Source organism: Sus scrofa, chromosome 17 (genome assembly GCF_000003025.6).
Source record: "Sus scrofa isolate TJ Tabasco breed Duroc chromosome 17, Sscrofa11.1, whole genome shotgun sequence".
Taxonomy (NCBI): Eukaryota; Metazoa; Chordata; class Mammalia; order Artiodactyla; family Suidae; genus Sus; species Sus scrofa.
The window spans coordinates 59,926,192-59,938,576 of NC_010459.5; the positions used below are offsets into that span (position 1 = coordinate 59,926,192).

The 12,385-nt window shown below is 40.2% G+C and overlaps 1 protein-coding gene across 8 annotated transcripts in view; it reads right to left on the reverse strand.

The window, feature by feature from the left end:
* SYCP2 (synaptonemal complex protein 2) overlaps nucleotides 1–12,385 on the reverse strand; it is an 86,323-nt gene that overhangs the window by 50,200 nt on the left and 23,738 nt on the right. For all 8 annotated transcript variants that reach the window (XM_021078150.1, XM_021078152.1, XM_021078151.1 and 5 more), the window contains one exon: nucleotides 5,457–5,517. In XM_021078150.1, the coding sequence (XP_020933809.1) occupies nucleotides 5,457–5,517 (61 nt within the window). The remainder of the gene's footprint in view (nucleotides 1–5,456; nucleotides 5,518–12,385) is intronic.

The window sequence follows — 12,385 nt, forward strand, 5'->3', positions numbered from 1 at the left end:
TGGATTGGGAAAATCAGTATTGTAAAAATGGCCATACTACCCAAAGCAATCTACAGATTCAATGCAATCCCTATCAAATTACCCATGACATTTTTCACAGAACTAGAACAAACAATCCAAACATTTATATGGAACAATAAAAGACCCAGAATCGCCAAAGCAATCCTGAGAAACAAAAACCAAGCAGGAGGCATAACTCTCCCAGACTTCAGGAAATACTACAAAGCCACAGTCATCAAGACAGTGTGGGACTGGTATCAAAACAGACAGACAGACCAATGGAACAGAATAGAGAATCCAGAAATAAACCCTGACACCTATGGTCAATTAATCTTTGACAAGGGAGGCAAGAACATAAAGTGGGAAAAAGAAAGTCTATTCAGCAAGCATTGCTGGGAAACCTGGATAGCTGCATGCAAAGCAATGAAACTAGAACACACCCTCACACCATGCACAAAAATAAACTCCAAATGGCTGAAAGACTTAAATATACCACAGGACACCATCAAACTCCTAGAAGAAAACATAGGCAAAACACTCTCTGACATCAACATCATGAATATTTTCTCAGGTCAGTCTCCCAAAGCAATAGAAATTCGAGCAAAAATAAACCCATGGGACCTCATCAAACTGAAAAGCTTTTGCACAGCAAAGGAAACCCAAAAGAAAACAAAAAGACAACTTTCAGAATGGGAGAAAATAGTTTCAAATGATGCAACCAACAAGGGCTTAATCTCTAGAATATATAAACAACTTATACAACCCAACAGCAAAAAAGCCAATCAGTCAATGGAAAAATGGGCAAAAGACCTCAATAGACATTTCTCCAAAGAAGATATACAGATGGCCAGCAAACACATGAAAAAATGCTCACCATTGCTGATTATAAGAGAAATGCAAATCAAAACTACCATGAGATACCACCTCACACCAGTCAGAATGGCCATCATTAATAAATCCACAAATAACAAGTGCTGGAGGGGGTGTGGAGAAAAGGGAACCCTCCTGCACTGTCGGTGGGAATGTAAACTGGTACAGCCACTATGGGGAACAGTTTGGAGATACCTTAGAAATCTATACATAGAACTTCCATATGACCCCGCAATCCCACTCTTGGGCATATATCCGGACAAAACTCTACTTAAAAGAGACACGTACACCCGCATGTTCATTGCAGCACTATTCACAATAGCCAGGACATGGAAACAACCCAAATGTCCATTGACAGATGATTGGATTCGGAAGATGTGGTATATATACACAATGGAATACTACTCAGCCATAAAAAAGAATGACATAATGCCATTTGCAGCAACATGGATGGAACTAGAGAAATCTCATACTGAGTGAAATGAGCCAGAAAGACAAAGACAAATACCATATGATATCACTTATAACTGGAATCTAATATCCAGCACAAATGAACATCTCCTCAGAAAAGAAAATCATGGACTTGGAGAAGAGACTTGTGGCTGCCTGATGGGAGGGGGAGGGAGTGGGAGGGATCAGGAGCTTGGGCTTATCAGACACAACTTAGAATAGATTTACAAGGAGATCCTGCTGAATAGCATTGAGAACTTTGTCTAGATACTCATGTTGCAACAGAAGAAAGGCTGGGGGAAAAATGTAATTGTAATGTATACATGTAAGGATAACCTGACCCCCTTGCTGTACAGTAGGAAAATTAAAAAAAAAAAAAAAGAACAAAGACCTGAAGGCATAAGTTATCCATGTGGTCAGGCTGAATGAGGACTTAATGCGTTGGTCTAGACATGCTGGACCTGTGCAGACAGGCAAGCCATTTGCACAGCATGGTATGTCCTCTAAAGAATGAGAGGAAGATGAGCCTCGTGGCCCCAAGGGGTTTATGAGGGGTCTTTAGGAGGATATGCATTAGCAAGGAGAACCCAGGTGCAAACCTAAGCATGCTGTCTGCAGAAGCACAGTGGTGATTCTCTAGGTGCTATGCATAGATAGCTGACACCCAGCTTCCTCAATGCTCATGATTGTTAAATGCCTAAAGGGCAGAATAAAAGCTTAACCAGCTACCAGATATGTGACTTTTAAAATGATAGAAGAACTATATTCTGTACCTACAACCCCCGCCTCACTTGACATAATCCTAGAGAGCAGTATGGTCTCTTGAGGCGGGGCTCTTGGTCCCTGAAACCTTGAGTCCCCCCATTTCCACAATTAAGATAAATGTCTCTGTGTCTTGTTTTATGTTAACTTTTTCCTTAAGTTTCACAGCACCTGTTCTTCAGCCCTCACCTGCTGAGCTGGTCTCGCAATGTATAAAAGATTAATCTATCACAACCAAGTGGTGTTTATCCCAGGAAAGCAAAGTTGATTAACATCTGAAAATCAATGTATTTCTATTAAGAAACTAAATAAGGAAAAATATATATCATTATTAATAGATGCAGAAAAAGCCTTTTCCCAAACCCAGCACTGTTAATGATCAAGGAAGGCTCTCATCCGCAAATTACAAATAAAAGAGAATTTCCTCAATCTGATAGAGGGCATATATGAAAAACTGTTATCATAAATATTTCATGTTGGAAAAAACAACTGCTTTCCTCCCTAACATCGGATACCAGGCAAAGATGTCGGCTCTCATGACTTCTATTCAACACTGTACTGAAGGTTCAGGGCAGTACAAGCAGGTAAGTTGGGCAAGAATGACCACAAGACTTGTTGGCAAGGACGTGGAACAACCAGAACTCTTATACACTGGTGGTAAAAATGTAAAATGGTAAAACCATTTTGGACAACAGTTTGGAAGTTTCTGAAATAGGTAACATATAGCTAAGCTATGGCACAGTCACTATACTCCTTAGTATTTATCTAAGAGAAACAAAAACAGATATCCACATAGATAATAACATAAATATTCGCAGCAACATTTTTTAATACCTAAAAACTGAGAACATTCCATATACCCATCAACTGGTGAATAAGTAAATTCAAGTATATTCATACAGTGGAACACCACCCAGCAATGAAAAGGAATAAACCATTGATATATATAATACTGCTGAGTCTTAAAAAAAAAAACAAAACTACCTATTAGTTTTCTAGCTAGATAAATACAGTACTGAAAGAAAATAGTCAATAATTCCTACTGTATTTTTTCAATTATATAAATTCTAAAAAATATAAACTAATTCATAGTAGAGAAAATATTAGTGATTGCCTGGGGATGGGGTAGGAGATGGATAGATTAAAAGGAACCTCAACATTTGGAGGCGATGTATTTTTATTACTTGATTGCAATGAAGACTGCATGTGTGTTTACACACGTGAAGACCCACCCACTCCCTCAATCTGATGAAATATATCTTCGAAAGACCTTTATCCAACATCATGCTTAACAGTCAAGTATCACTGTTCTTCCCTAAGCAAAGATCATGAGAACTAGGAAACAATGACCACTTTGACCATTTCTAATCAGTACTAAACTGGAGGTTCTAGCCATCGTACTAAGGCAAACGGAGGAAGGAAGGAATAAAGGGAGAAAAGACTAGCAGGAGGGAGGGAGGGAGGAAAGAAACAAAGACGAAGAAGGAAGTTAGTTAAGGAAGGGCATAAGGATCAGAAAGTAGCAAGTAAAACCAAGCTCTACTCGCAGATACCATGACGATCCCTAGACCACCCTCAGGAATCTACACTGCAAGTACTAGAACCAAACAGAGATTTTGGCAAGGTCATAGGAAACAAGCGAAGTACTTCAAATTCAACTGTATTTTTATATACCAGTAAAAAATATTTGGAAAATGAAATCAAGTCAATTCTATTTACAAACATTTAAGGCAAGATTGAAGACTTAGGAAGAAGTTCATCAAAGGATGTATACGACTTCTACACTGGAAACTACAAAACATTGTTGACAGAAATTAAAGACTTAAATAAATGGAAAAATATATACCATGTTCATGAACTCAAATACTATTGTTATGTTATTTCTCCCTGTATCAAACCACAAACCCTGTCACAATTCTAGCTGGTAATGTGTAGCAATTGATAAACCAATTCTAAAATTTAAGTGGAAATTCAAAAGGTCTAGAATTTCCAAAACTGTCTTGAAAAACACCCACAATGTCAGAAGACTTACACTAGCTGACTTTGAGACTCACTATGAATCTATGGTAATAAACTAGCATAGGGAATGGCAAATGGATCAATGGAATGGAGTATAGGAACAAGACCTGAACCTGAATCAGTCATTCGATTTTCAACAAAGGAACCAGAAATCCAGTGGGAAAAGGAAAACCTTTTTGTCAAATAGTCCTGGAATAACTGTATATTCATATGAAAAAATGAACCTAAACTTCTGTGCCATACCATAACCAAGTATTAATTTGAGATAGATAAAAATCCTAAAAAAAAAAACCAGGAGAACATCTTTGTGACTTGGTAGTTAGGCAAAAATATGTTAGGACACACGAAGCAATAACCACGAAAGAAAATAGATCATATAAACTTCAAGTTTAAAAACTTCTGCTCATTAAAGACACTACTGGCAGAGTTCCTGTTTTGGCACAGAGGTAATGAATCTGACTAGTATCCATGAAGATATGGGTTTGATCCCTGGCCTTGATCACTGGGTCTAGGATCTGGCGATGCTGTGAGCTGTGGTGTAGGTCGTAGATTTGGCTCAGATCCCACGTTGCTGTGGGTGTGGGGTAGGCCGGCAGCTGTAGCTCCGATTTAACCTCTAGCTTGGTAACTTCCATAATGCCATGGGTGTGGCCCTAAAAAGCAAAAAAAAAAAAAAAAAAAAAAAAAAAAGACACCCTTGGGAAAATGAATATGTAAGACAGATACAGATTGGGAGAAAATACTCAAAGAACACATATATGCTAAAGGATTAGTACCCAGCGTATGTAAGAAGTCAAAAGTCAATAAAAAGATAGTCCAATTAAAAAACGGCCAAAATATTTGAGGAAATACCTCACAGGGAAGATACATGAATAGCCATTAAGTACATGAAAAAGTTCTCAACATCACTGGTTATTAGGAAAATGCAAATAAAACCTATTATGATACCATTATATGCCCACTGAAATAATTAAAATATGTCTTCATATCTGAATTTGTGTTGGTACCAGTTCTCCAAGTTATATGACTTCTTCCAACTAGTGTTACACAACTCCAGTTATAGGAGTGGAGAAAGAATAAATGTTTGGACCTAATCAAACAAATACGATACAAGGGCAAGAGCCTTGAACGCACTGACACATTGATCATGGTTTTAGATTAGATAGAGAAGGAAATAAATACAAAGTATTGCGGGGTAAGGGAATTTGATGATATTGGACTATCAAATTTATGAATGCAAACATGCGAAAATGTGATTTTGCTTTTATTAGACTATGTGGTTTTCCACACAGTATGCAACTTATACTCCATATAATAAGAATCAAGAAGACAATTATAGGAAAAAAGTTTAATACCTTCTATGCTGTATATTTGCACTTTTTCCTCAGGCACAGTGACTGCTTCCCACTGATGATCCTTAAATTTAAAAATAGATTTTGGTAAAAAATAATTTTTTTCCTGCTTTAAATCTCCTTTAAACATCATATACAAACAGTAAAGGTAGTTTTTTTTTTTTTTTTTTTTTACTAAGTATAACTAAGTAACACATTTCTTGCTACATCAATTGATTACATATTATACTTGTCACATTTAATATTTGTTAATTCTTAAAGGTAAATGACAGTACTGATTACTTTTTTGAATTATAACTCTTTTTTTTTCTTTTTTTGGGCCACACCTGTGGCATATCAAAGTTCCCAGGCTAGGGGTCAAATCGGAGCTACTGCTGCTGGCCTAAGCCACAGGCACAGCAACACCAGATCCGAGTCACGTCTGCAACCTACACCATAGGTCATAGCAACACCAGATCCTTAACCCACTGAGCAAGGCCAGGGATCAAACCCGAGTCCTCATGGATCCCAGTCGGGTTCTTTAACCATTGAGCCAGGAAGGAAATTCTAAATTCCTATTCTTGATCAAAAAAAGAATGATTATCCATTAATATTTACTAGAGTATACTCCTTTAAAAAAATTACCAAATCCTAGAGTTCCCTTTGTGGCACAGCAGAAACAAACCCTACTAGTATCAATGAGGACTTGGGTTTGATCCCTGGCCTCACTCAGGGGTCAGGGATCCAGCAATGCCATGAGCTGTGGTGAAGGTCACAGAGGAAGCTTGGATCCCATGTTGCTGTGGCTGGTAGCTATAGCTCCAATTCAACCCCTAGCCTGGGAACTTCCATATGCCATGGGTGTGGCCCTAAAAAGAAAAAAAAATTACCAAATCTTGTCATTTGTCCTCTGCAATGTTTTGTGAAACCACAGTCATCCTCCAATTTCCATGCATTAATCACCACCGGGGCCTGTGAGTGGGCTCTGTGTTATGTTCTTAGATACAAACATTGAATGCATATCAATAATAACCTAAAATGTTTTTCCCTCCCGAGTATTTTCCTTGAACATCTGTATAAATGAATAAAATAATATGAATTCACCTAAAAAACTCATAGTAACAATTAGAACCATTCTTAAAAGATGGGATCCTAAAACCTTCCAGGAATCTTATGAGGAAAATAGATTCAAATCTTTAGCTATTTAAGGAACACCCATCCTACAGAAATTCCGCTAAATCCTCCACCTCTTCCCTGTACTCTGAGGGCAGCCTCCAGCTAAGGTGCTAACTCTCCCAGACCTCAAAGCCTCAGGGTCAGGAGGAAAGGGTTGGTATCCTCTTCTCCCCCCAGTGCTTTGAGCAGTTTCTTATTTCTCTGCTGTAAAACCTTGCTCCTTTATGGCACACATGAGCTGGCATACATACCACGAACTTCGAAGAGACTCTTCTTCACATATGGAGACACCTGGTTTAAAGCCTTCCTTTTTTAAAAAAAAGTCTACATTACATAAATTTTCAAACATGCTTTTAAAAATAGAAATCATAGTATGGCGAATTCAAACTATGCCCTTACTCCTATTACCAACAGGGTAATAGTTCCAACAGTTACCAACAGGAGTTCTTGCTGTGGCGCAATGGGACTGGTGGCATCTTGGGAGCTCCCTTGGGAGCTCTGGGATGCAGGTTCTATTCCCAGCCCAGGCACAGTGGGGGAAGGATCCTGCATTACCTTAGCTGCGGCTTAGGTCACAAGTGCAGCTCAGATCTGATCCCTGGCCTGGGAACTCCATGTGCCACAGGGCACAGAAAAAACCAAACCAAACCAAACCAAACCAACAACCCCCAAAACCAGTTACCAATATATTGTGCCCACTTGTTTCGTCTTCACCCCCTACTCTCCCTCCATTACACTCTCTTCCTCTTGACCTCAATTTTTTCTTCAATCTCTCACCCCAGCCATCAATTTAAAAACCCCTCCCTTGAATCCATACCTCGCTTTAGCTCCTTCTATGTTCTTCCCCTTAATTTGTCTTTACTTTCTCTACAAATAGTTCAACTTTTCAAGACTGCCTAATTCCAATACTTAGTGAAACTGCTCTTTCACAGATCACCAGTTTTAACATTTGTTTTGACAGTAATGATCATTTCCTCCCCTAAAACACAGTTTTATGATTATCCAGTAACATTTATTACTGGATAAATATAACTCTTCCTTTGCCTTTTATAAGTTGATAGCTTTTTAATATGTTCTTTTTTAGCCGGTTCGTCAAGTGCCCTTCAGGCTAGAGTCCCTTCTACCTATCCTGTATAAATTTGTGTTCTTCTCAGTTCTCTTATCTAGACACTCCTTAAGTCCCATGCTTTTATTTATCATCTAAATATGGAGGGCTTCTAAATCTCCACCTATGGCTCAGGTGTCTACTCTGAACTTCACACCAATATATCCAACTGCCTACGAGAGGTCTTCAGCTGAATATCCTACAAGCACCTCCAAATCAAAACACTCAAGGCTGAACTCATCTTTCTCATACAGAAATTATCATCCTGTGACAGCATCTCCATCCAACCAGTTACCAACTTTTATTAATCCTTCTTCTTTTTATTATAAATAAATACCATGTCTACTTAATTCTTCCTCTCAAGTTTTTCTGGAATCCATCCATTTCCATCCTTTCTCAATGTCACTTTCTAAGACTATGCCACCACAATTTCTCTCACCTGGATTACTACAAAAGTCTCCTAACTGCCTCTGGTCTTGTCCCTTTTAAACCTTTTCTCTCCACCAGGGGAATCTTTCACACAGATGTGATCCTCAGTGCCTAGCGAATTATCTGGCACACAGTAAGCTCTTACTAAATATTTGTTGAACTGATGTTATGTCCTATCTATAACCCTTCTTTGGCTCCACACTGCCTTATTTCTTGCCAATCTCCCTTGAATTCTATGCACTAACCATATTACGTATCCTTCAGTTCTTTGAGTATTCTATCTACTCATTATTAAAATATATGAGCCCTTGAGTGAGAAAAAGACAAGTCCCCAATTTAATAAATCTTATGTCCTATGAGGGGAAAATGGGCAAAAAAAATCCTAGATAAACTAAAGGATTTTAAATAGCAATAACTACTAGAAAGGAAATAAAACAGGACAATGTGATATGATATGGCTGGAAGGCTACTTTATACTGAGTTACCACAGAATACCTCTATAAGGAGGTAATATTTATGCTGAAATCTAAATGGGAAGGAACTAAGATGCAAAGATCTGGAGGTCCATAGGCAGAAGAACCAGCAAACAGAAAGACCTGAAATAAGCATGATCTAGAATGTGGCTAGAACATAGTAAACATAGAGAACACTCTGAGCGTATGAGAGAAACAACCAGGGCCAGGTCATAAAAGCCATCACACACCGTGTTAAAGAGACAACGGAAGGATCTTAGGCAGTCACAATATTGGAGCATAGCATCTAGGGGAGCAAGAGAGTACAGGGAGAATGTACTGCTGCTCCAGAAATCCAGGGGAGAGAGGAGTCTAACTATAACTGTGGGAAGAAGAGTCTCTCAGCACCTCTAGACCAGTGTCTGGAACACAGAAGGCACTTAATACTTAAAAATGCATTTTATTCTATCGCTGTCACGTATAATACTATAATTATTTTCTGGTCTGAATATTCCATTAGACCAAGCAAGTGAAGTCAGAAACCACATCAATCCTATTCTATCCTCTTCTCCCAAAATAAAATCCAGTTCCTAAAGAAAATCCAGTTAACAATACTCCTACAAACCCTGCAGAGATTAACACACTAATGAAAACCATCAGTAACCCTGAGTAGTGGTGCTAGTTTTTGGAATCCAATTTTCAGTAAGCATTCTAAGAAGGCACGTTAAAATAAAAAGAAAGGAATGTGGAAATCCTAAAAGGCATTTGGCTCATGTTTGTCTACAGAGTTTACCTGGAACAAAAAGCAGGATTTTAGAAGAGACAGACAAAAAAAAAAAAAAAAACAAAAAAAACAAAAAAAAAAGCGTAAAAAGCCTCTTTATATTATCAGCAGCCACAATTAGGTTAGTAAATGCAGATCAATTCCTGCTCAGATCTTGTCAAAGTGACTACAAGTATGCCAATGTAGCAAATATTAAGTGCCAGCTATTTGGAAACAATGATTCAAGAATTTTCCTCAGATTAAAAAGAGGTCAGTAGAAGACATACCACTTGGTTGGAAGGTTTAAACACAGCAAAGACATAGCACAGAAAGAAAAGATCTAAAATTCACTTCTAGAGGCAGATCAGATGGCAGAGGAGTAAGACATCTTGCTCACCTCTCAAAACACATCAAGAAAACACATCTACATGTAAAACGACTCGCACAGAACATCTACTGAATGCTGGCAGAAGAACTTAAACCTTCAAGAAGGGCAAGAAACTCTTGACATAACTGGGTAGAACAAAAGGAAAAAAGAGAGAGCGAAAAAAGGAATCAGACAGGACTAGCACTCCTGAAAGGGAGCTGTGAAAGAGAAAAGGAACCCACATCCTGGGAAGCCACCTAACCGACCAGGAGGATCAGCTTAGACAGAGGGACCTCAAAGTCACCGAGAAAAGCAGAGCAGCTGGACTAAGGAGGTCAAAGTAGAGTGAGAGCCACAGAGATCATCTGAACCACCAGCCCGGACACCACAGCCTGAGACACTCGGGTGGGGGCTGGGCACTGAGACTCAGGCTCCGGGGTCAGTCCGGGGAAGAGGACTAGGCTGGCTGTGTGGGGACAGCCTGAGGGGCTAAGGAGTGGTGCACTACAGGCAGAGGAGCAGTGTGCTACAGGCTTGGGAGTGGAACGCCACAGGGGAGGGAACCCAGGAGAAGGGCTGGGCCTGCAGGAGAAGCAAGGCTCCATTGTTGAGGAGGGTGAGAGGAGGAGGGGCGGAGCGTCAGAGGAGTCTCCTTGGGCCTGAGCATGTGCCCGCATGCTCTCAGAGGGCAGGGCCGCCGTGGTGCAGGCTACGGGGGGCAAGAAGCCACTTGCTCAGGCTACAGGAGACTGGGCGCATCTTGTCCAGGCTGTGGGTGGCCAGGCACCTCTTGTGTGGGCTGAGGGTAGCGCTGGGCTAAGTGCAATGTGGTGCCTCTTGTGTGATCTACAGGAGGCATGGACAAATGGCGGTGGTCTTCTCAGAGGCCAGAGGGAGGTGTGGCCTGCCACCACTGGGGGCCAGCAAGTTGGCTCCGCTTGCAGTCCAGTCATCACAGGGGTTGGCAAAAAAGAAAAAAAAAAAAGAGGGCACTGCAACCACGCACCACACATTGTTGCTCTCAGGCCCATGGGAACACACCAGCCCTGCAGCTGCCACTGCCAAACACTCTGGGTGGTGTGCAGATGCTTGATCACTGTTCCTTCCCAAGACCCTACAACTAGGAGCAGTTGGTGCAGCACCTCCTGCATGGCCTACGTGGGACGAGGTGCTTCTTGCATGGTCTACAGGTGGCGGGGGCAAGCCACCACAGTTATCACTGATTCTAGAGGTTGGCATGCTACAGCAGGGGTCCGTGAACAGGCACCACTTGAGGCTCCAATCACCTCAGAGGAAGGCTTTGCAAATGAACACTACCTGTTGTGGCTCTCATTCTCCTGGGAATTCACACATCCTGCTGCTGCCACTGCCAAATGCTCTGGGCACCCTGTCAATCTGCATAAGGCTCATTACCACTTCCCAGGGCCCTGCAACTAGGAGTAGCCAGTGGCACCTTCCTGCAGGTCCTTGCTGCTGTTAAGAGCCCAGCAACCAGGCACTGACTATAAGCCCTACCCATGGCCGCTTTCTCCCTGGAAACACACTCAGCACCCTGGGAATAACAGCCTGCTCACACCAAAGAAAAAGACAGCAAATATCCAAACTCCCACACCAAAAATAAATAGTAACCCCCCACAAAATACAAAGGGGTGCTCTCGCACAGAAGTAGCCCCCAACACTATAGTTTCGCTTCCCTAAACCCACAGAAAAAGAAAAACTTAAGCAAGATGTAGAAGCTCAGAAACCATTCCCAGTTAAAGGAACAGGACAATTCACCTGAAGTAGCAAAAAATGAAACGGACTTCTGCAGTCTGAAAGACATTGAGTCCAAAAGGGAGACAGTGAAAATACTGAAGGAATTAAGGCTGAATATCAACGAACTAAAAGCAGAGATAAACAGTAATGCAGATTCCTTTAGAAAAGAACTAGAAAATAAAAGGAGGAACATAAAAAATTAGAAAATTCATTTGCGGAGACACAAACTGAGCTAAAGGCACTAAAGAGCAGAATGAATAATGCAGAGGAACAAATTAGTGACTTGGAAGATAGAATAATGGAAATCATCCAATCAGGACAGCAGACAACAAACCAAATGAAAAAACACAAAAGCAATATAAGGGATTTATGGGAAAATATAAAGTGGGCCAATCTACACATAATAGAAATTCCAGAAGGAGAAGAAAAAGAAAAGGGGATTGAAAATATATTTGAAGAAATTATGGCTGAAAACTTTCCAAATCTAAAGGAAACTGATATCAAGACACAGGAAGCACAGAGGGCCCCAAACAAGTTGAACCCAAACAAGCCCACACCAAGACACATTATAATAAAAACGGCAAAAGTTAAAGACTAAAAGAGGATTCTAAAGGCAGCAAAAGAAAAACTAAGCGTTAACTATAAGGGAACCCCCACAGTGCTATCAGCTGATTTCTCTGATTTCTCTATAGAAACACTACATGTCAGAAGGGAGTGACAAGATATATTTAAAGTTCTGAAAGGAAAAATTTTGCAGCCTAGAATACTCTATCCAGCAAGAATATCATTTAAAATAGAAATAAACAATTTCTCCAACAAACAAAAGCTAAAAGAGTACAGCAATACTAAATGCATTCTAAAAGAAATACTGAAAGAGCTTCTCTAAATAAAAAAAAGAATTAAGAA